The 25518-nt window shown below is 36.9% G+C and overlaps 1 protein-coding gene and 1 long non-coding RNA gene across 2 annotated transcripts; one reads left to right on the forward strand and one right to left on the reverse strand.

Moving 5' to 3' along the window:
* The first annotated feature begins 12251 nt into the window (after positions 1-12251).
* Positions 12252-14847, forward strand: LOC149987861 (expansin-A4-like). The gene has a single exon (XM_090255898.1). It carries the CDS (start codon positions 13703-13705, stop codon positions 14486-14488), a length of 786 nt encoding a protein of 261 aa, XP_090112024.1. The 5' UTR covers positions 12252-13702; the 3' UTR covers positions 14489-14847.
* A 7504-nt stretch (positions 14848-22351) lies between these two features.
* On the reverse strand, positions 22352-24317 carry LOC149987862 (uncharacterized). Its single transcript, XR_016506382.1, has 3 exons — positions 23335-24317; positions 23008-23129; positions 22352-22842 (listed from the first exon to the last, which is right to left on the reverse strand). It is a non-coding gene; the product is annotated as an uncharacterized LOC149987862 (long non-coding RNA).
* Between the last annotated feature and the right edge of the window lie 1201 nt (positions 24318-25518).

The raw sequence follows: 25518 nt of genomic DNA on the forward strand, positions 1-25518 counted from the left end.
GTCCGCAAGTCCTCTCTTCTATTTGTCTTGAGCGATATTAGACATCTCCTCTCTTCTAAGTATTATCATGGCAGAACTTTTTGAATTGAAGAGTGCAATGGTACAAATGCAAGAGCAATTGAGGGAGTTAATGCTTGCGATGCATCAACTCAATTTACCACCACAAGGAGCAACAAGATTGGCAGGAAGTGAAGATATAGAAATGGTTGGAGCTGCTTCAACATCTGTACCAAACCATGTCCTTTCTCCTATGGTGGAACGCCCTTCAAATGTTAGAGAACCAAGAATTGTCCTACCCGAGAAGTTTGATGGCACCAGATCCAAGTTTTGAGGATTTATCAATCAAGTGCAACTTGTGGTTGAACTACAACCCCAAAGCTATCTAACTCCAGGATCACAAGTTAGATTCATTGGTACGCTTCTTTCAAGTTCGGCACTATCGTGGTTATCATCTTTTCTTGAACGACGAGATCCAATATTCGATAATCTAGAGGCTTTTTTGGCGGAGTTCCGATCCATGTATAGAGAACATGATGCAATTCGTGTTGCAACCAATAAGATCCGTATTTTACGACAAGGCAATCGATCAGTAACGTTATATGCTTCACATTTTGGACAACTTGCAACGGATATCAAGTAGGATGATGCTGCACTTATTAGCCAATTTCTCTACGGATTACAATATGAGGTAAAAAAATTAATGCTCAACTTACCTGATCCTCAAACATTGAGTCAAGCAATTGAATTTGTTGTGAAGTGCGACAATCATCTTTTTGAATTCTGATCTGAGAACCGTACAAGTGGACCTCAACGTTACTATAATTCAATGGCAACACCAACACCTCTTCAACACATACATTCGGAAGTAGAGGATATGCAAATTGATGCAGTACATTTCAAACCTCTTACTGAGCAAGAAAAGACTCGTCGTCGTCAAGAAAGATTATGTTTATTTTGTGGACCATCAAAGCACACTGCACAACATTGTCCATAGCATGTCATCGACACAAAATACAAACTTTAAATCTAACAAGAAGTTCAAGAAGAAGTGGCAGAACTAGATTAAACAGATGAGTACAAGAACAACACCAGAAAGGTGAGCTAGAACTCCAAGAGATGTGTTGTCGAGACTGAAGAACCCTTCAGCCTCGACTCCTATATATACTACTGGCCTATGGTTCTAAGGAAGCGCATCAAGAAGCTTCCCAAGAACTATGAAGCTTCTCGAGCAACTACCCAAGAGCTAGGAAGCTTCTCAAGTAACTTCCTAGAATCTACTAGAATATTCTAAGAATCTTCTAGAGCCTTCTAAAGGAATCTTTAGGGAATCTTCAGAGAATCTTTAGAGAATCTTTGAAGAATATTCTAAGAGAATATTCAAAGAATCTTCTGGAAGTTTCTAGAGACTTCTTTCTAGAAGGTTCTAGAAACTTGTCTCTAGAAAGGTCTAAGGACTATGTCCCTAACATCACCTCCTCCTTTAGCTTCGAGGTCTCCGAGAAGCAATGTTATCGTCAGTCAATACCAACGCAAGAAAATGAAGATCTGTCGCATAACCTCTGCTATGAACTCCAATTGTTGTTCACGAAGCAAGTGATTCAATGGTCCTTGAAGCTAACGGTCGTGGCCCACGCCTTCAACTTCTGACCAAGCATGAACCTCCGTGTCTTCATTGTGAAATTGTCCTGCAAACATTCCTTCTGGTTGACCATTGTAGGCAGGCTCGACCTCAAATACAATCACCAGCGATCTGTTGCTCGGAATCCTTCGACGTCGTCGTGGTGCAGGCGGTTCTTCATCTCGCGGTCGTCTTCGTGAGCTAGTTGCTTGAGATGACATGACAAGTGTAGTATCTTGGCTATCCATATTCAAAGGCTAAAACAATAAGAACAAATTTGGGCTACTAACAAAGTTCTACGCTATCTTGGAGAGAATGACTACATCAACTATGGATTTTGGTGGTGCTCTCTCCTCTTTTCTGTTTTCTGGATGAGCAAGCTTCAGTAAGAAGCTATCATTGAACCGGCTTGGGTTTCTCAGGATATCATCGATGAAACTCCTGTACTTTTTGCGGCGCATTCGTGAGATTTTCGGCCGGCTCTCATGTTCGTTCATTAATATCGTAACCGCTCCAATGCACAAAGTATTCTAATTTACCCCGTCTTTGCTGTGAATCCAGGACCTTTTCCACCTCGTATTCTTCATGGTTCTCTATTTCTATGCTAGGTGGTAGACATTGTACTCTTCTAGGAAAAGACGATTCTCGATAAGGCTCCAACAAAGAAACATGAAAGACAGGATGTACCTTCATAGTAGCTGGTAACTCCAGACGATACGCTACAGGATTGATCTGCTTCTGGATAACAAATGGTCCCAATCTCCGATAGTCCAATTTGTCACATGGCCGCTTGGTCTTAATATTTCGTCGAAGCAGCCAAACTTTGTCTCCAATCGTGAATTTAGGTGCCTGATTCCGAAATTTATCCGCGGACGCCTTGTAAGATTCTTGGGCAGTTTGCAATTGAAGCTTCAATGTAGTTTGAAGCTGCGAAAGCTCCTTCACCAATCCTTCAGCTGCCGGATTGTTAATCGTTGACGAACTCCATAAGTCAAGCTTCGGATGGTGTCCATAATTGGAAAAGAATGGCGTTTGTTGAGTTGACGCATGAAGGGTGTTGTTATATGCGAACTCGGCTAGCGGTAGATATGCGGCCCAATCATCTTGTTGATAGTTGATGGTGCAATGTAAATATTGCTCTAAAACTTGATTCACCCGTTCTGTTTGGCCGTCCGTTTGAGGATGAAATGCCGAAGAAAGCGTGATATCCACCTTCAATATTTCAAAAAGAGATTTCCAAAACTTTGACACAAACTGGGTTCCTCGATCCGATACGATATCATCTGGTAGACCATGATATCGATACACATTATCAAGAAAGAGTCTTGCTGTGTCTTCGCTTGACGATGTCTTCTTGCAAGGGACAAAATGTGCCATCTTTGTAAGTCGATCTATGACAACAAAAATGCTGTCAAATGGATTCGATGGTGGTAGATCCGTAATAAAGTCCATGGAAACCGAAGACCATGGTCGGCGCGGAATAGGCAATGGCTGTAGAAGTCCATAAGGCCGATGTCGAGGGTTTTTGGATCTTGAACAAATGTCACAAGATACAACAAAATCTTTCACATCCTTCCACATTTGAGGCCACCAGAAATCGCGAGAAATAAGTTCCAAGGTCTTATTGAATCCAAAATGTCCCGCAGCTGGAAAGTCATGACGAGATTGAAGAACTCGGAGTCGTGTTGGCCCTTTTGGGATATACAACCGCTCTTCGAAATATACTAGATCTCCTTCCATCTTGAATTTATCATCACTAGCATGTTGCTTGATATCAAGGGCTAGAGAATCTTTAATGGTTGCGGCTCGTACCTGGTCGAGGAAGTCAGCATCAATTGGTACAATAGCTGCGTTGAGCCGAAATTTCTCTGGCTTCAACAATGTCGTGCACTGTTGATCAAATGCTGCATCTCCAGCCTTTGGCACGAGATATGATCTCCTTGATAATGCATCGGACAACCCTTGTTGCTTCCCAAGCCGATAAGTAATAACAAAGTCGAACCTGGATAGCGACATACTCCACCAAGCTTGACGCCGATTCAAAACCCGAGCCGACATAAAATACTCCAAATTCTTGTGATCTGTATATACGGTCATTGGATGTGTAGTTCCTTCGAGAAAGTGGTGCCACTCTTGGAAAGAATCTACTATAGCAAGGAGTTCCTTATCGTGGATCTCATAATTGATCTCAGCAGCAGAGAATTTTCGAGAATAGAACGCAACTGGATGGAGCTTCTCATCTACGCCCATTTGTGAAAGTACAGCTCCCAAAGCAAAATCCGAAGCATCTGTCTTCAAATAAAAGGCCTTTGTAAAGTCCGGATGTACCAAGATTGGAGCTATAGTAAATACCATCTTCAAATCTTGGAATGCTTTTTCTGCGATAGGTCCCCATTCGAGCTTGTCCTTGCACGTTAACCAAGTAAGGGAGGCAGCAAGTTTAGAATAATTCTTGATGAAGATCCGATAGTAGTTAGCAAATCCAAGAAGACATTGTACGTCCCTAACCGTCTTCGGAACTTCCCAAGACATGATTGCTTCCACCTTCTTTGGATCCATCTTCAAGCCTTCCGTAGTCGCGATAAATCCCAAAAACTCCATCTCAGTTTAGTGAAATAAGCACTTCTCCAATTTGGCATAGAGTCCTCGCTCCCGTAGTTTTTTGAGTACTAGACGAACGTGCTTCTCATGTTCTTCCTCGTTCTTAGAAAATATCAAAATATCATCTAGATAGATGACAACAAAATCGTCTAGATGCTCTCGAAAGATGTCATTCATCATGTGTTGAAAGACCGCTGGAGCATTAGTAAGACCAAATGGCATGACATTGTATTCAAAATGGCCATACCTTGTTCGAAAAGCTATCTTCCATTCATCTCCTTCCTTGATTCGCACAAGGTTGTAAGCTCCCCTTAGGTCAATCTTTATAAAAATCCTTGCACGCCCAAGTTGTTCTAGAAGACCAGAGATCAAAGGCAGTGGGTAGCGATTCTTTTTTGTCACCTTGTTGAGACCTCGATAGTCCACGCACATCCGTAGTGAGCCATCTTTCTTCTTCACAAATAAGATTGGTGCCCCAGCTGGCGACTTTGAATGACGGATGAAGTTCTTGGCTAGATTCTCGTCAATATACTTCCGCAACTCAGTCAACTCCGTCTGCGACAAATTGTAGATTGGTCCAAAAGGTGGTATTGCTCCTTCTTGCAATTCAATGGCACAGTCATAGGGTCGATGCTCTGGCAGCATATCAGCATTCTTCTTTTCAAAGACATCTTTGAATTCTTCATACTGCTTTGGAATAACCAAAGTCGGAGTTGCATCTTCTTGAGTCGGAGTTGCGAAGATGACAAGAGGTATATTTTGCTTGGCTTCCTTCATGAAAGCCCTTGCACCTATAAACAAGGATTTGTTTCTAGACATTGTCTTGGCAGATTCCACCTTCAAGGAGTTTGTTGGAAATGTCACTTTTCGCAACTTCCAATCTATCAATGGATTATATCTATCAAGCCAAGATAGTCCCAAAATGATAAGACATGAAGGGGTCTTGATAACATTAAACACAATATTGCTCTCATGGTTTTCAAGATGTACCTTCAATGGTTTAGTTTCATGGATAACATTGCCCGAAGACAATGGTCGTCCGTCTATGACTTCTACATGGACAGGCTTAAGTTTCTTTACAAGAGAAATATTGTGAAGCTTGGCAAACTCTTCATCTATAAAGCAAGTGGATGCATCCGAGTCTAATAAAGCATCAACTTGTAGTTCTTGAATACCCAGATGTAAAGGTACCATAAAACAATCTGAAGGTTGAGCTGAGAGAAAGGGACCTTGATTAATTTTGGAAGTAGAGATGTCCAGCCGCACGGTCCCTATTGTGGCTGGACGTCCTTGTTTTCCTGCATGTTTGTACTCCTGAGTCTTGTTGTTTGAGGCTTCTGTTTCTTCCGACAATCTACACCTTTATGGCCCGCTTCTCCGCAATATAAACACAAATTTTGTTCAAACCGTCGCTTCCTTTCCTCAACTGTGAGGGGTTTGAAACGTACCGCATCAATTTGCATGGGTTCAAGATCTGTGGAGTGATTCTCTGGACCTTTTGAAAATGTAGAAAATGCTCCATCATTTCTCCAGCCTGATCGTCTTTCTTGTCGTAATTCAAAGAGGCGGTTGTCACAAATAATTGCCTGAGATATAAGTTCTTCTAAAGTATCCGCCTTAGGCATGGTGATCAATAAGTTCTTGACATCATCTCTCAGTCCATATCGAAATCGTGTCATGAATGCCTTATCATTCCAATCAAGATCACATGTAAGCTGTTGAAATTCTGCAGCATAGATTGCAGCAGAACGTGATCCTTGTCGCAGATTTTGTATCTTTCTTTTAGCCACTCTTTCTCGATCGCTATCTCCAAACGCAGCAGTAAGTCTTTCTATGAAAGCCTCTAGGTCGTACAATATTGGAGAATCCTTCTCCAATAGTGGAGCAAACCAAGAGCGAGCATTTCCTGATAGAAGAGTACCTATGAAAGCAACCTGGGTAAATCCATTCGGATAACGAGAAGGGTATAGGCGTAGGTAAAGCCGTACTTGTTGCACAAAACCTCAGAAGTTGGCTCTTGTTCCGTCAAACTTGTCTGGCATACTCGCTTTTGGTTCTTTCGTACTAATCCTTGAAGTATCTATAGGGGTCGTATGTGACACATGTCTTGCTTCTCTCAGTCGAATAATCTCTTGTTGTAGGCTATGAATTTCACGTCTAGCTTCTTCGGTCACTAGATCAATTTGAGGTTCTTTACTTGGATTGCAAAGAAATACAATCTCCTTTCGTACACTATTCATAAGAGCTTGAAGATCTGCAAGAGTTGCCACTCTATTGTCTACTTGTGGAGATGCACTGTCTATGACCTGGCCTACTTCCATATTTAGAGAATAGATGGATTAAAATTTTGAGAGAAGAAGAAATTGCTAAGTCTCTTGGAAAAAATTGTAGCACTACCTGTCACTAAAATCTACTCGGAGAAGAGAAAAGAAAAAAAAACACTAAACGATTTCAGTTTTAGAGGAGGGTAATCCGCAACCTCTAAAAATGCCTCAATGCTTTCGAGAAGAGGGGTAATCCGCACTCTATCAAAAAGGCAAAGCTCTGAAATCGATGTTAACAGTCTTTTCTACTAGCTATGCTAAACAAAAAGAAGGAATTAATATCAGTTCAAGAGAGGATAATCTGCAACCCTTAGAACGCTCAAGTATCTTCAATGAAAGGGGTTGTCTACTCTCTGCCTCAAAGAACTAAGCTCTGATATTGTGATTGAGAAAATATCAGTTTAGAGGAAGGTAATCCGCAACCCCGAAAGCGCTAGAATACCTTCAAGAAGAGGAGTAATCCGCTCTCAAACAAGAAGGATTCAGCTCTGATATTAAGATAAAGGTAGTCTTGACAAACTGTCACGGACCAAAAATACAAACAAGAAATCTAAACAAGAAGTTCAAGAAGAAATCACAAGAACTAGATTATCAGATGAGTACAAGAGTAATGCTAGGAGAATTGAGCTAGAGCTTCAAGAGATGCATTGTCGAGACTGAAGAACTCTTCAGCCTCGACTCCTATATATACTACTGGCCTATGGTTCTAAGGAAGCGCATCAAGAAGCTTCCCAAGAACTATGAAGCATCTCGAGCAACTACCCAAGAGCTAAGAAGCTTCTCAAGTAACTTCCTAGAATCAACTAGAATATTCTAAAAATCTTCTAGAGCCTTCTAAGCGAATCTTAAGGGAATCTTCAAAGAATCTTTAGGGAATCTTTGAAGAATATTCTAAGAAAATATTCAAGGAATCTTCTAGAAGTTTTTACAGACTTCTTTGTAGAAGGTTCTAGAAACTTGTCTCTAGAAAGGTCTAAGGACTATGTCCCTACCACAAAAATGACGCAATCACAAAATGAGGAGTATGGCTGTCAAAGAAGATAATATGTCAGAAAACGAGTTTGTCCAGCTACAATAGGGACCGTGCGGCTGGAACCTTGCACAACATCTAGTAAAGGTCCTATTCTCTCTTCAGAGCCCTCTCCTTGTTTTACATTAAATGTTATTTTAGGACCTAAACATTACAAAGTCTCTGCCTTGTTAGATTCAGGAGCCTCAGCGTATTTTTTAGATGAAGAATTCACTAAAAGACATAGCATATCTTTAGTAAAGAAAACTAAACCTTTTCATATAGAAGTCATAGATAGTCGTCCATTGTCTTCTGGAGATATTACTCACGAAACCCCTTCTATAGAAGTAATAATCAATGGTCATAATAGTTTTGTAGTATTTAATATCATTAGATCTCCCTCTAATCCAATCATTTTAGGTTTATCGTGGTTATAAAAATACAACCCTCAAATAGACTGGATTTCCCGAACTCTCACTTTGTCTGAAAGTATAACTAATAGTGTAGTTAAGCAAGTAGAGAGTCATAAGTCCAATTCAATTAAACCCGTATTTATAGGTGCAAAAGCTTTCTTGCATGCTGCTATGAAAGAATCACCATACATTATTTATACTACACCCGTTTCTACTGGTGAAAAGACTTCAAGTCGCATTCCAAGCCAATATCAAGAATTTCAAGATGTATTCGAAAAAAAGAATGCGGATACACTCCCAGAACATCGTCCCTATGATTGCTCAATTGACCTTCAAGAAGGAGCACAACCGCCATTCGGACCAATCTATAGTTTATCACAAAATGAGTTGGCTGAACTCAAGGAGTATATTGAAGAAAATCTAGCCAAGAATTTCATACGACATTCTAAATCTCCGGCAGGAGCTCCAATTCTATTTGTGAAGAATAAAGATAGATCATTGCGAATGTGTGTTGATTATCGAGGACTCAACAAGATTACCATCAAAAACAGGTATCCACTACCTTTAATATCCGAACTTCTTGATCAGCTGAATCAAGCTAAGATCTATACAAAAATAGATCTTCGGGGAGCATACAATCTAGTACGCATCAAAGAAGATGATGAATGGAAGACTGCGTTTCGAACTAGGTATGGACATTTTGAATACAATGTCATGTCTTTTGGACTTACAAATGCACCAGCAGCTTTTCAACATCTAATGAATGATGTTTTTTGAGAGTTTTTGGACGATTTTGTGGTATGTTATCTAGACGACATCTTGATCTATTCTAAGAATCCAAAAAAATATGAACTTCATGTTCGTCGTGTGTTACAAAAATTAAGAGATGCAGGACTCTATGCCAAGATAGAAAAGTGTGTATTCCACACTACTCAAGTTGATTTCTTAGGTTACATCATTTCGAATGATGGACTTATGATGGATCCTAAGAAAGTTCAAACTATTATAGACTGGAAGATCCCAAAAACGGTAAGAGATGTCCAATGTTTTTTGGGATTTGCCAACTACTATCGGATCTTCATCAAAGACTTCTCTCGAGTTGCAGCTCCACTTACACGTTTGACTTGTAAAGACAAACTCCAATGGAATCAAGAAGCGGAAGTTGCTTTTGAATCTTTAAAGACAACGTTTGTTTCTGCACCAATCTTGTATCATGTTGATTTTTCCAAAGCATTCTTTATGGAAACAGATGCATCAGACTTTGCTCTAGGTGCAGTTTTATCACAAATGGGAACAGATGACAAACTTCATCCAGTAGCCTTTCATTCAAGAAAATTCTTAGCAGCAGAAATCAATTATGAGATCCACGACAAAGAACTTCTTGCAATTATGGATTCTTTTCAAAAATGGCGTCATTATCTAGAAGGCGCTTCTAGTCCAATCACCGTGTATACGGATCATAAGAACCTCAAATATTTTATGTCAGCCCGCGTATTAAATCGTCGCCAAGCTCGTTGGAGCATGTCTTTATCAAAATTTGAGTTCATCATCACTTATCGGCTAGGAAAACAACAAGGTTTATCCGATGCCTTGTTTAGACGTTCTTATCTTGCACCAAAAGAAGGAGATGTAGCTTTTGAGCAACAAAGAACGGTTCTCTTGAAGCTGAAATAATTTTATCTTCAGGCAATAAAATCAACATTGACTGTTGATTTAACTTTCTTTAAGCAAGTCCAGTTAAGTATGTCTTCACACCCTCTTGTTCATGATATCAAGAACAATTCTTCTAAATCTCATGATCCATCTAAATTTGAATTCAAGAACAACCTACTCTATTTCGAAGGATGCCTATATGTTCTAGAAGGAGAAGCACGTTTACGTATTCTTCAAGCTCGTCACGACTTCCCAGCAGCAGGACATTTTGGATATAATAAGACTTTGGAGCTAATATCTAGGGATTTTTGGTGGCCTCAAATGTGGAAGGCAGTTAAAGATTTTGTACAATCATGTGAAGTTTGCTCAAGATCGAAAATTCCTCGTAATCGACCTTTTGGACTTCTTCAGCCATTACCCATTCCACAACAACCATAGTCTTCTATTTCTATGGACTTCATCACGGATCTTCCAATCTCAGGTTCTTATGACTCTATATTCGTGATAGTAGATCGTTTTACCAAGATGGCACATTTTGTACCATGTACAAAATCTATCACAGGTGAAGAAACAGCTAAGCTCTTTCTTAATAATATCTATCGCTATCATGGATTACCCAAGGATATTATATCAGATAGGGGAACTCAATTTGTATTAAGATTTTGGCGAACTCTTTTCAAGATTCTTAAAGTAGATATAAAACTATCTTCGGCATTCCATCCTCAAACTGATGGACAAACGGAGCGTGTTAATCAAGTTTTGGAGTAATATTTAAGATGTACCATTAATTACCAACAAGATGATTGGACAACTCTTTTGCCATTGGCAGAGTTTGCTTACAATAACACGGTACACTCTTCTACAAAACAAACATCTTTCTTTACTAATTATGATTATCATCCATGACTTGATACTTTTGACTTTTCAAAAGTTGATAATCCTACTGCGAAAGATTTGGCAATTCATTTATCAGAGCTACATGCAACGATGAAGGTGAAGTTAAAAGAGGCTCAAGAACAACAAAAGGCCAATGCGGATGTCTATCGAAAGGAACAACCATCATTCATCTTGGGTGATAAGGTACGGCTACTTCGTCACAATATCAAGACCACTCGTCCTTGTAACAAGTTGGACTATCGAAGGCTAGGACCATTTTCTATTCCTGTACAAATCAATCCAGTTGCATATCGTTTACATCTACCAGAGTCAATGAAAATCCATCAAGTATTCCACGTGTCTCTTCTTGAACCATACAAGACAGTGGACATACCAAGAAGACGACAAGCTCCACCTCATCCTATAGAAGTGGACAATAATGAAGAGTTTGAAGTAGAAGAAATCTTAGATTCAAGGCGGCGCCGAAATAAATTAGAATATCTTATCCATTGGCACAGATATGATATTAGTGAACGCACATGGGAGCCAATAAAGAATCTTACAAATGCAGCAAAGGCGGTGGAGGCTTTTCATCGATGACATCCATCAAAATCAAGATGAAAACCTTCTTTATAAAAAGAAACAACATCTAGGCAAGATAACATTCTACTTTCAATTCTTGTTCGTAGCTTCGTTGTAGTAGTGGCGCTTAGGAGATGGAGAACCAACAACCAGCGGATTCAACTCAAGAGCCTTCATTTGCTGACCTACCGGACGAGACATTACGATTGTCACAACCTTCAAGACGACACAATCGAGATGAAGATCTTCAAGAATGACATGTTCTTCCTCGAATAGATGGTGAGATACAACGCGTTTGGTATCATGATTTGGAAAGGGACTCCCGATGTTTGGTGATTTTGCTAGAGGTAGGAACAACTCCTGATGGTGTTCCAAATATTCTATTCGAAGGAAGTTACGAAGGCCTCAACAATGATCAAAGAACTGGGTGGTCTTCCCGCCCTGGTATGGGACACTACCGATGATTGAGAGGCCCTATCAATCATCTTCGAAGAGAACAGAGATCAGAGTATGTGGCGAATACAATTCGTCGCATCATAGATTTCCTCAACATATGATGACCGCTCCTTGTGGAACTCGTCCCTAGAAGGGGGGGTAATGTCATGGCCATAATCATGTAAGCTAGTAATTACAGATAGAAATAGGTAGAAGTAAGTAAAAGTAGATAAAAGTAAGTTAATTCTATAATATTTAATATGGAAGCTTCCTAAAAACTTCCTAGACGCTGCTTTGATTTCATAGATGTCTTTAATTGAATTTTTGGATTAGGAACGTGGTCAACAAGTTGGCCATGTGCCACACATGTTGTTAGCTTGAAGATCAAGCTAACTATGTGGCCTACACGTAGAAAAACTTGCCTTGTAAGTCAAGGCATGTGTCCTACAAAGTCAACACATATTAGAGGTCCTATAGAACGTCGCCACGTAGCCCCTAGTTAGATAGTATATATAGAGACAAGAGTGAAGGCTTCTTCACTCTTGTCAACTCCTTTCTTGCTTCTAGTCTAGTTTCAAGGGTCTCTAGCTTTTTTGTCTTTTGGCAATAGCCATTCCAGTTCCTCTTTTAATATATATACTTGTTTATATATATTTTGTTACCTCTCTTTGAGTGAAGGCTCACTTGTCTGAATTGTTTTTTCATCGAGTTCTTGTCCTTGACAAATGGTCAATGTAGATGCCTATTGCAAAAATCAACATTAATTCATTTTGATAACAAGGTTTTGTTATTGTATTGTTTTCAAGACTAATAGCTCTTATGAAAAGTTAATTTATTATATATATAGACCATTTTTTTATGAATAAATTAATTTAGAGTTTTTTTTAATTATACATATTGGATTCTATGAATACAAAGGATATACCACAAAAAAAATAAAAGATGGATGTTTATAGAATCCAATATCTCAAAACCAAGGTATTTTGTACATTATTGAAGTTTTAAGACTATCATTATAAAGTTGAACTATATTTTTGTCATGAAACTAAAACCCTATTATTTTATTTTTAAATTTTAAATTTATTTATATTAAAATAATATATGTTATATAGTTCTAAAAATTATCTAAATAACCATGTTTAAGGTTTTTTCTATTTTTTTTGGATCATTATGTTTTATGCTAATGTGATGTAAAAAATTTAAATACATTTTCAAAAAATTCTAATTTTTTTACACTATATGTATATAAATATATATTATAATATATTTAATAAAAAATTCTAATACTACCTTAAACATTTATGAGCTGCAAGAGTTCTTCCTGGAAACAAAAGTATCATGTACATTGAGTGCTGTTGTGTATGACAGGAGAGAGAGAAAAAAAAAAGAAAAAAAAGAAAAAAAGAAAAGAAAAAAGGTTTAAAGCAAGAGTGATGGTTGCAAAGTGGGATTGTGAGGTAGCCCCTGAACAAAATTCAACACCCATGCCAACGGGAGGAATGGGTTCTGAGTTCCCACCCTACCGCCCTCCAACTGCCCGGCCTCCAACCTGCCCGCCCCCCTGGTTCCCCTACGTTCTCCCCTCCGTTCCCAAAAATCCGATCGGCGGTTGAGATTGCATCTGAGCAGCAGCTGCGATCCGACGGCCAACGACGGCGGAGCCAGTCGATTGAATAGAGAGTTACTGCGACACGAAGTGACGAGGGGATGCAACCAGGGTTTCTAATACAAGGAGTGACGTGACTTGCCGAATGCGCCGGGTTGGCTGGAAATCAGCCTGCTTCTCCGAGCTCAATATGCACTGTTCAGACGAAGCCTGACAGCCTTGGCAACTGGGGGAAGACAATTTGCTTTTACCAGTATGCGCCCGCCAAATGCTTCGGAACCTGCACTTGTTATAGTTAGATGGATGAACTATTCTACGAATACTGGCCAGAAATCGTAGGAGAAATCGCATCGTCCAGGAGAAATGCGGTGGTGGTATAAGTGCAGCGCCGAAGACGATAGTCCTTACATTCCCGCTGCATCTGATGTATTAGGCCGTGAGCTCCCTTCGATCCCTCCACTTGCAGGACCAAGTTCATGTACCATCTCATCCTGATGAGCGCACCACAGAAACCGAGTCTGTAGACTTCGTCCCCACTCAGACACAGCTTCGCATCTCGGCTAAGACCAGCTCTAACACGTCGTCATGAGGACCCCGGGCGCTGCATCCACCATGAAGGTCGCAGCTTGCATTGGCATGGCCGCCTTGATGGCGCTGAGCGTCCTGCCTTGCGTGGTGGGAGCGCCGTACGGGTGGAACGAGGCGCACATCACGTACTATGGAACAGCTAATGGCGGGGGCACGCAGGGAGGCGCCTGCGGGTATCCGAACACCTTTGCGATGGGATACGGGGCGATGACCGCAGCGTTGAGTTATCCTCTGTTCCAGGGGGGAAAGGCATGCGGCGGGTGCTATCAGTTGCGGTGCAAGTGGGTGACGCCAACCCGAACCGTGCACAACTGGTGCTGGAGCTACTCTCGCACCATCACCGTGACCGCAACAAACTCGTGCCCTCCAGGGTCGCACGGAGGTTGGTGCAACTGGAGACCTCACTTCGACTTGCCAATGCCTGCTTTCCTGACGCTGGCACGGCGTGAGGGAGGAGTGGCTCCGGTGTATTACAGGAAGGTCCGGTGTGCGAAGCGCGGCGGAATTCGGTTCACCATCGGAGGCAACCCGTACTTCTTGATGATCCTGATTCACAACGTGGGAGGGGCGGGCGATTTGAAGGCAGTGAAGGTCAGGGGAGGAAACGGATATTGGGTGCCCATGTGGCGCAACTGGGGCGCGCTGTGGACATGCAAAACGAGGATGAGCGGAGCACTGTCTTTCCAGATTACGACGGGCGACGGGCGCACTTTGACGACTTACAAAGCCGTGGGCGGGTACTGGAGGTTCGGACAGACCTGGGAAGGATCCCAGTTCAGGTAGGTAGATTGTAGCGGACCTCGAAGCCGAGCGCAGCGTCGGTAGCAACAGTCGCTGTGATTGGTGGGAACATGGCGGCGCTCCGCGGTCCGAGATGGGCGTGCGAAAACTGGCCGGCCATCCGTCCGTGTGAAGCGGATCTTGCAGTCCCCATCGACGAGACGACAACGTGTGGAGATGTAGAATTTAAGTGTATCGTGAGTGTTCATTCTTGGAAGCTCGAGCAGGTAGAACGTTTGAGGGGAATCCTTGGAAGTAGGGAGTTCTGCAGAGCGATTGTAAAAGGATTAAATGATTGGGTACTTGATCTCGTATTCAGGGACATGTATCTGGAATAAAACAGTCAAGCACCTTTATTTGAATACAGAAGTTTGGAAGAGTCGATTGAAGCTTTGTATTGTCGCGTATGGACGTGGATGCCGCAGCTAAGTTTGCCTTGCCGCGTGCTGAGGGGTAGTATGGTGATTAGCACACGGAGATGGCACTGGTCGATGCAAAGTTTTATACGCTGAGTGCCGTTGATGGCAGGCAAGTTGTGTGAGAGTCCTCCACATTGGAGCTCGTTTGATATGTGATCGCATTGGAATCGTGCGCTTGTCAAGTCCCATTTGCCGGTCATGCCACAGTGATTGAATTTCTGGACCGGAAGCTTTGCAGTGTCAGGAACTTCTGAGGAGGTATATTTTTGTCCAAACACACAGGTGTTGCATCATCCCACAAATCGTCTCTATTGAGGGAACCGAGAACTGGATCGCAGACGTCGGCAACGATCTGCACAGAGATTGCATGGGTATCGTGGTTGGGGAAATATGATAGGAAATTGAAGCCGCTATCCTCAGCGTCATGCACAACACGAGTACCATTGCATTGCAGATCCCACTTTTCTAGCCCCACAGGTGTCAAATCTCACAAACTGTGAAAGCCAGGGCTGTCAGTGGGACATGAGCATCAGATAGCAAAGGCTGCGGTGGCTTTATCCGTCGTGGCAAGATGGAAGACGCAATGCACGAGAGGACCCTGGTTAGCACCGGGAATGCAGTATTTCGTGCTTCAGACACGCCTTCGTAACGTGTGCAAACCTCTGTGCATCCGGCAAGGTGGGACAATCGGAGCAATTCAGATTGGCATGTGGCCAGCGTTGATTGAGCGGGAACTGGTCCAGCTTCGTTTCCACTCGCAAACCTTGTGTTTCTGCGCTGCCGTAGTCTTCCCAAAACGATGGAAGTGGGAAAGATCCCGGCAGCATGAGACTGAATTCTCGCTTGAATCCCTGGCATTGCAGGCAGTTCGGGGACGGAGGCCAACTGTCTCCAAAACCCAGAATCCTTCCTCCGACTGCAGAAGTAACATGGGTCTTCAAGGAAGCAAAGGGTGCCGAGCAATGTGTGAACTTGTTTTTTTGGGGGGATCAGAAAGGAGTATACCCCTGTGCTATTATTTGGTAAATCGAGGGGAAGCAACTGCAGGATTGCTTTGTGCTGCAGGGAGAAGAATTAGGGGTCTACAGCGAGGCGGATTACACGGCAGGCGGGTGAAAGTTCCAGTGAACCCTGGTATCGATTCTGGCAAGACAATTTGAGTGGTTGATATGCCATCAAATTGTAGAACTGATTGATCCGGTATGTTGGGATTTTATCAGTCGATTTTTATTTCAGATCTTGAACTAATGGCGTTTTGCCATGTTCTAGGAGACTATGCTTATATGTGTAGGGATTGTTTATAGTTGTTGTGAGTATGTTGTCGTAACTAAAGTGTCTATTTATTCTCGTAGTGTTCTCAGACCAGCTTTGATGATGAGAGATTTTGAAGAGATATTTATTTTATTTCTTTATTTTATTTAATTTTTGGAAATTTTGCTATGTGATACTAAGAATTCTAATTTTACTTACATATCTAAGGTAGTGGTCATGTAATTATTCTCCAAACCTGGAGATAATACGTGAAGGTGCATATGAGGTATTGTTTTTGGTAACAACCAGGCAAGATTAGCATGCTAAACATAAAAGTTTCAATATTTATGGGTACCAGAAAGTTTTTCACATTAACCTTTCTGGATGTTGCATATTTACATACTTAATTTGAATGCTTTGAATTGTGTGTATAATATTCACAAAGTAAATTCACACAAGTTTAATTCCTCTATATAGTTATGTATTATTGATAGTTTTGTTTCTTATGTGAAAAGATTTTATTTCTAAGGCTAATAGATGAAAATCAGATAGTTATGTTTTCTACAGTAACAAATTTTCTATTAACTATGTATGTTTCCTTTGATTTCATGATCTATATGTGATTAATGTTTTTAAATTTTTTTTTTAATTTTGTATTATAACAATAATTCTAACCATCTGTTTAATACTACATGATTTTACAAAGTTGAGCAAATCACGACAAAAAAAATCTACGTCAAGAAATTGTCATACCTTAAATTTTAGCTAATATAAATTTAATCATAATTTTTTTTTATAATGTTTCAGTTAATAAAGTAACATTACAACAACCATTTATTAAAAAGAAGCTAATTTATTTATGTTTATTAAATTCATGTGATGATATTTTATTTAGTTCTATTTGGCAATATCTTAGAAGCTATATTCCAACTCATTTATTTGGATTACAATATATTTTGGTAGATATCAAAAATAGCAACTAGCATTAAGTAAAGTATTAAACTGCATTATTAGATTTATTTCAGTCAATTAGTAAAATATAAATATAAATTTTATGAGAAAATTTACATGCATGATTTAATAAAAACATTAAGTATCTTTAATAAATTAACAATGGAACATATACCTTTCTAATGCTTCGTGAAAGTGCACATAATGCTTTTTGATCTGAGTAGTAGGATTAATTAACATTCTGATTATGATATAATGTCATTGGTAGAATCTACTTTGGTGGCGGCATAGTTGTGTCCATTTTTTTAAAAAATATTTAATATAGATGAACATTCATACATAAACAAAATTGCACAAAACTTAAATTAGAAATTGAAGTGACAAAGAATTAGCATGTTTTTTTTTTATCAACTATTTCATTCAAAAGAATAATCTACAATAAGAGAATACTACAAAGAATACAAAATTTGGATATAATTTAATTATTTGGATATTATAAATTTATTTTTTTTATTTTTTATCAATAGATTTTGAAATTATATTTTTAATAAAATATACTTAAAATATGGTATAATATAAGTTCATCTAAAACTTAATTATTATAATACTTTGTTTTGTAATATACTTTTGTAAATATTGGTACTTCTTAGATATTAAAAGTCATAATCTTTTTGATTTTGTGAAAGAGTTTTAATGTTTTATTACATGATAAACTAAAGAAAAAAAACACCTTGTTGGTAGTATAAAAGTTTTTATGTAATAAGTTTCTTTTGAAAGACCAAATATAATGAATTGTCTAGCAACAAAATGCATTGTTGAATTTTTACTATAGAAGAATTGATTGTCATGCAACCATATTTTTGGCATAAAGCCTTCTTAGATAAAAATTTAAAAATAAATAAATATAAGATAAGTAAATTTTTGTGAGATGCTTTTTACAAAAAGTCAATAATGGTATATTGTTTTAAAATTTAAGAATAATTTCCTTCTTACCTTGTTTTATATTTATAAAAAGTTGCTCATTACTCAAATTATATTATGAAAGATAAAACTGAACTTAGTTTTGAGAATAACTCAACAATGACTTGAGAATTATATTAAATCATGCTTGACTATATTCTTGGGTTGTGATAAAATATTATATATATATATATATATATAAAGAATATTTAGTTTTGAGAATAACTCAAAACTGAACTTAGTTTTGAGAATAACTCAACAATGACTTGAGAATTATATTAAATCATGCTTGACTATATTCTTGGGTTGTGAAAAAATATTATCTATATATATATATATATATATATACATATATATAATGAAATTCGTTGTGAAAGATGTTGAAGTCTTCTTTTCTTTATTTTATTTTATTTTATTTTTTTTCCTCTTAAAGTGGACTGTTTAGAATTCTATAACAATGATGGTAGAAGTTATTTAAAAATTATTAAAATTTTACCTATTTACAGAATTAGTATATGCTTGAATAAAACTTTGAAATTTTTAACTTGATCTTTGAGCTATTTATACATTAAATAAATAGTATCATGTGTGAATCAACAATAACAGTTAAAATTTATAACTCAATAACATTAAATTAAGTAAATTTAATCCAATGTACTCTTTAAAAAGTTGAATTAAGCATATAATAATATAAAATATTAATAGAAAATTTATAAAAAAAAGTAGTTTTAAAATAAAAACACATTAATAGAATCATAATTATGTTATTTTTAGAATAATACAATTATTATGTATAATTCATCAAATAAAAAACTATAACAATTGTTTTTAATATTCATGTGAAATAACAATGTCCTATCAAATCTATTGGAATTTTTTTTTTTTTTTTTAGAGTCTAAGAATAAGTAAATAAAGGATGTGTAAAACAAATTAACACATAAGATATAAGATTTTAGAGCCTATATTATAATCTTTATTTATTAAAGATAACACCCAACATGAATGTCATTTGGATTGCAATGTCTTGTAGAAATGGTCTTTATTGTTATTTCTTTTATTGGAGTATCTTATGATGTAATCTAATCTAAATTCAAAACCAATATTTTTCTTTTGACATATTTAAAAATAAAAATGCTGAAAATACTTATGAAATATTTAAAACACGTACTTTTATATGTTTTACTTGCTAATATATATAAAAAGTAATTTCTATAGCATTTAATTTGTAATATAATTACCAATACATTGAAAACATACTAATATAGATTTTCAATGGAAAGATTGCATTTTATTGATCCTAATGTAGGTGAGATATTCTATCTCAAGATTTTATTCATTTTTATTTGAGGACCTGAATCTTTTAAAAAATTGGAAAAAAAATAATAAAAAAAATTAAGAGTTTAATTCTTTATTTTAAACTTTATGTGTAGATTTGATATTATTAAAAGACAAAAAAATAAAAAAATAAAAAAAATAGATGCAATTTCTTGAAGAAGCAAAAAAAATAAAAGATTAAAAAAAATCACAAACATTATTAGCTATTATTTTGCTTTAATGCACACCATCATATCTTGCAAATTTATGTAATTAATTCTAGAAAAGTAACTGAGATGATTTATGCTACTAATTAATTTATAGACGTATGATAAAAATAAAAATAAAACCTCCAAAAGATGACATTTCATATATTTAAAATATATATATATATATATATATATATATTATTTCCTCATTTTTATTTTTATATAATTACTATTATATTAATTAGAGTTTTTTGACAAATTCTTCTTGTAGTTATGAAAGAGGGCAAAAGAATATTATAGGTGCTTCTATTCAATATTTTGGAAATACAATAAGGAATATGAATTTCAGTTTTATTTATTTATTTTCTCAAAAAAAGAAATACAAAAATACCTCAAAATGATTCTTTTAGAAACTATTTTAATTTTGATCATAAAAATAAATTTTTTCATATTATTATTATTTTTATTTGGTAAAACATTTCTTATGTATTGATGAAATTGTATGTGATAAAACATTAGAATTTGTTTATGCATAATTTATCTATGATAAAATATAATATCCTTGCTAATCACATGATTGTACATTCAAGTATAGAATCTTAAATCAAAGCATTTTATACAAGATTGAAGTTAAAGAGATGCACACAAATAATTATTTAATAAATTAGTCTATTTTTAAGCATAAAAAATGATGTTGATGGTATCAATAATTAAGTTTTTAAAACATTTCTTACAAATTTTTAATTTTTTAAATATATATATATATATATATATATATATATTCAATTATTAAAAAAGATAAAGTAAATAATAGAAATTTGTATCTAAATATAATATTTTAAATTGTTGGAGTCAAATAGAATATTTCAATTAAAGTTGGAACTCAAAATTTGTTGCCTTATTATGTCGTTATGGTCTGCTCATTAATTGTTGCTTAGTTGTTATAAGACTTATAGATCATTTAGATTAAAAAAAGACCACTAAATAGATATTATAAGGACCAATTTAATTTTCTTTCAAGAATAATAATATTATTTTTATTATAAAAAAATATTTTAAATTGCAACAATGGAAATTTCTCAAATAACTTACATAAGCAATAACCATCAATAATTTCCAAAGATAATCATTATAGTTTGTTGGTACAAATCTTTAAACTTTAATTTTTATTGATAGGCAATTGTGTGTAGCTCTATCTTGATGTACTTCTTTAGATGTATTAGAGTTATTTATTTAAATAATATTAAAAATAAAACTATTACTACTAGTATAATATATTAGAGTTATTTATTTAAATAATATTAAAAATAAAACTATTACTACTAGTATAGTGTATCTTGAAATACTAATAAAGTGACTAAATCATAAATGCAATTCGGACTCATAAGTAGACTTAGAATGTTATTTTCTTACAACTTTTTATATATAAGTATAAGTTATAACAAAAAAATACAATGAAATACAATAACATGTTTTTTTTTTTTTTTTTTTTTTTTTGTTTTTTGATATTTTTGTGGATAAGAATTTTCATTAAAAGTTAAAGTATAAATAATCCAAACACTATTTGTATAAGATGTATGTAATCTATTAGGATACATTATGTGCACTATGGCAATTGTTTTGACTAATGTGTGGATATATACTAAGACCAAGTATTAATAATTATTAAAATGAAAAACAAAACTATTTGTTGTAATTTTTAAGGATTTGAAAATTAAGAATTAATTATTTAAAATTTTAAAATAGTTGTAGATTATAGTTTTTTTTAGAATTAAGACTAACAATGTATACAAAGTATAGAATATACCATCTTTCTACCTCCATCTTGGCAATGATGATTGTTTTATTTTTATCAACATATTTTTTTGTATTATTGCAATGCTACAACATTACAATGCATATATTCTCTTGATATTGCACTTTTTGCAGTACCTCTAATTTTTATCACATGAATTTTGGATGTAGTTCTCAAAGTCACTTTTTTCTTTGTCACTTTTGACTTGCAATAGTGTTCAACTTCTAGAGACACTAGGCACTTGAAATCAAACAGTTGAGTGTTGAGCACATTTTAACTATGCACAAATCATGAAAACCATCTAGAAATTAGGTTATTTCTTTGATTTACTCAATCCATATTCATGTGATTGTATTGATAATGCACAAGAGGATGATTGTATTGAAATAAATTACATGCTTATATATGTATGAAACAATAAAATATATAGAAGCGATATTGCTCTATAAAGAAATATTACAATATATGAGATGACTAGAGTAGTTTGTACTAGGATGCTGATGTAATCATATTACACCGCTTATTAAGCCAATTGAGAGAGTTTTAATCTCAAAAGATGGATTAATTGGATGAATTCTATCCACTAAGGACAAGACATTCTAATATTCTTTGTTGAATTTTCAATTAAATAACAATAATTGAGTTTTTTGATGGACCATTGTGAGGTAAATAAACCTCCATTAGTTGGAAGTTTATTCTAGTTTACAACAAGTGAATTACTATGTAGTTTTTTTAGAAGTTGTAGCTATTATTCAAATCTTAATCAATGACTCTTTACACCTCTTAAATCAACCTAGCAATCAAGCAAAACCTTTACTACTTACTCACACTTAAAATAATAAATCACTAAGAAAAATTCATATCTTAAGGCTTTTTTCCTTTTATTTATTTGTTTATTGTTTATTTTTTATTTAGTTAAGATTCATTCGTTAACAAAAAATCATCCAAGTATAAGTTCACATCCATACTTAAAATTCATCCTTTATTTAATTCTCATTCTGTAGGAACACATCTAATTTTAACATAATTAAATCCTAACCTAAGTTCATTCAAATCTAACCTAACATCATTCACTTCTCTCATCCAAGTGGAGATTCGTCCAATCCTAATTTCAATCTGTACCAAGTTTCTCACCACATACGAGGTCTTTGAAGAGGGGTAGGTGCTGAATCCTAGTTCACCGCACAGAAGAAAAAACCAAAATTGAATGCAACGCAGAGGGCCGATGTCCACAGTTCCCCACCCAGTACTTTGCTCCAACTGTTGCCGTTCTGATCTTCCCAATCTCCCAATACACTCCTCTCGCAGAAGTGTACCTGGAGTCAAAACCAGCTACCGCAGCTTCTTGTTCGAGCAGGCCGCAGCAACGTCTTCAATCGCACCAGTTTACCAACCAAGTAACAAGTTCCTTCCTTTAGATAAATCTTCCACGACTAAATCACAATCTCCTTCGCTGCCCTGAGTGCATTGACAGTTCCCAGAGGTTACGCAAGGTCCGCTTTCAGGGCACTACAAGTTAGTTGCAACCTTTATCCACTGAGCACCAAGCCTTCAAGTGCTACACTAGAGAACCACAGCTGCTGTAAAAACCAACAACCCAACCATGTGGTGAAATGACTTAACTTTGCCTGCAATCCTCTGATGTAGCTTTCAAAAGCCTCTCTACAAAACATCAATTCCGAACCCGGCAACAGCACTGGACACATATGCTGCGGAAAACCATGTACAAAAGGGCGAGGCCGCACCTATTGCCATTGTTCAGAAACAATTCTCAACGAATCAATTTCTTCAGTATTGGCAATGAGCAGAATTTCCAGATGAAACTAGAACAATGTTATCAGACACTCACGCAAAGAGGAGGAGTCAATTGTGTGGTGCTCGGAAATCATGAAGCATAAATATAAACATTCTCTTCAAGTAGTACTTGATAGAGAAAGTGAACGAAACCACCTCCAAAGTTGTCGAATAGAGAACTCCGGCATACTTTATGAGAAAGTACATTGGTGCTACATCTGCCACACGCTAAAATTCCAGCTCCACCCCAAAAATGCGCCACACATTCTCGTCTTGAAAAGAAAGAGCAACGGAAGGAGAACAACAGACTCAATCTACGACCGCTTTGCTTGCATCCGCGGCAACAATGCAACAATAAGACGGCGAATCTCTCTTTAGATGAACATTCTTAATCCTTCCTAGCTTCCGTTCTATCTTCCGATCAGCAGTGGAGCAATGTCACGTAATGTCCACTAAAATTGCAATCCTGAGCTCGGCATTTTTACCACCAGCAACACTAAGAAACTTGCGCAAACAGTCCTACTTGGGATCTCCACACAGAGGAGGGAAGGTCTGGGCCGGAGTCCACTCAGCGCCTCAAAGAAGGGGATTCCGGTGTAGTACGTCCCGTCCCTCGCAAGCTGGAGTTGAAATTGAACGCCGCGGCCACGAGTCTACCGAAATCTAGACAGGAGAGTAGCAGCCATCGACAATAAGAGAATCACTCCCAACGCCAAGGCACCTTCCACCAGGCTCTTCAACTTCACGTTGTTAACAAAGCACGAGCAACTAGCAACAAGGAGCCACGCTCCACAGCATGATTGATGCTGCAGAATCGAATAGTAGCCCCGGCTAGCGTCTCCTTTCTTGAATCGCACCGCAGTAAGAAAATTCAATACAAGTTGCCGCTGCCGATGCACAGTGCAGAATTGCGAAAAAAACAGGACCTATGAGGCAATGTAACTGATAACGCACACCCCAACAGCAAGGGAGGCCTTGTAACACCGCTGCAACAACCGCCAAAGAGCATCCAGTGCCGTAGAAGAACATCAGCTCCAACTACGTCGACCTGTGGAGGGCACCGCCCACTCTTGAATGCCAACACCTCCTTGCCAAACAACACCAAATAGGAGCTCCACGCTGATCACTGGAACACAAGATGCTGCATTGTAGCACTTCAATGGAACAATGAGAAACACCGTGGCAATACGTGCAAGTGAGGGAGACACATTGAAATTCTCGGAGCTTTCTCACTGGATCACAAAACGAAAAAGAGAAAAGTGAGAGAGACGATAATGCGGCCGGCCGGGGTCCAAAACTACCCCGGATCCCAACAGCCTCCTCCAAGAGATCCGGCCGGCATCCATCTGGCCAACAATGTTTCTTTCTAGTTTTTCTTTCTATGTTTTTATTTAGTTATTTTTCTCTTTCCTCTCTCTCTTCTTTTCTATTTTTCTTTTCTGTTCCCCACTCTTTCTTTTTTGCTTTTCTTTTTTCTCCCTCCTCTTTCTTTCTGCTTTTCTTTTCTCTTCCTACTCTCAACATTTGTCTTTTCTATTCTATTATTTTCCTTACGTTTTATTTGTTTAAAACTACTACATTGTTTATTTTATTTTATTTTATTTTATTCTTTTTGGATTATATTGAATCAAGGATTCCATCTTAGCTCTCTATCTTAATTATAAAAATCAAAGACTACAAAATCTAATTCTACAACTATCATTTTAATCTCTATTTGTTTCAAAATTCCTACACTATTTCCCATCTATTGTGTTTTTAAGCATAATGATTATATTTGTTTTACATTAAATACACAAGTGAGTTAATTTGATGATTCACAATCATTTTGTTGGAGAGAAGGCGGATTAGTAGTAGAACATGCACTTCAATTGAAAGGAGATCACATTAGTTGTGAAAGAGGGAATATCATTCATAATGGATTAGAATTCTTCAATAATAAGTAATGTATTTATTTTATATAACTTATTGTCTATTTGTATTCTCTTACAAATTAATAATCTACTAAGTACTTGTTTGTAGATTGAGGCTATTTTGCTTTTGCTTTGGTACTTTGCACTATTATTGAAGTGATTATACAAGTGGTGCTTGGAGTTTCTAGAGTGATGAATTATTTGGAGATCTTTTGATAAGCTTTGCCTTTCTTTTGTCTTGATTGAATAATATTGTATTTGAGTCCGAGCCTGCTTACGATGGTCTGCCAGAAGGCGTGTTTGCAAGACAATTTCACAATGACGACACGAAAGTTCATGCTTGGTCAGAAGTTGAAGGAGTGGGCCACTACCGTTGGCTTCAAGGGCCGATGAACCACTTGCCTCGTGAACAACAGTTGGAATTCATAGC

This window comes from Physcomitrium patens, chromosome 14 (genome assembly GCF_059467195.1).
Source record: "Physcomitrium patens ecotype Gransden chromosome 14, ASM5946719v1, whole genome shotgun sequence".
NCBI lineage: Eukaryota > Viridiplantae > Streptophyta > Bryopsida > Funariales > Funariaceae > Physcomitrium > Physcomitrium patens.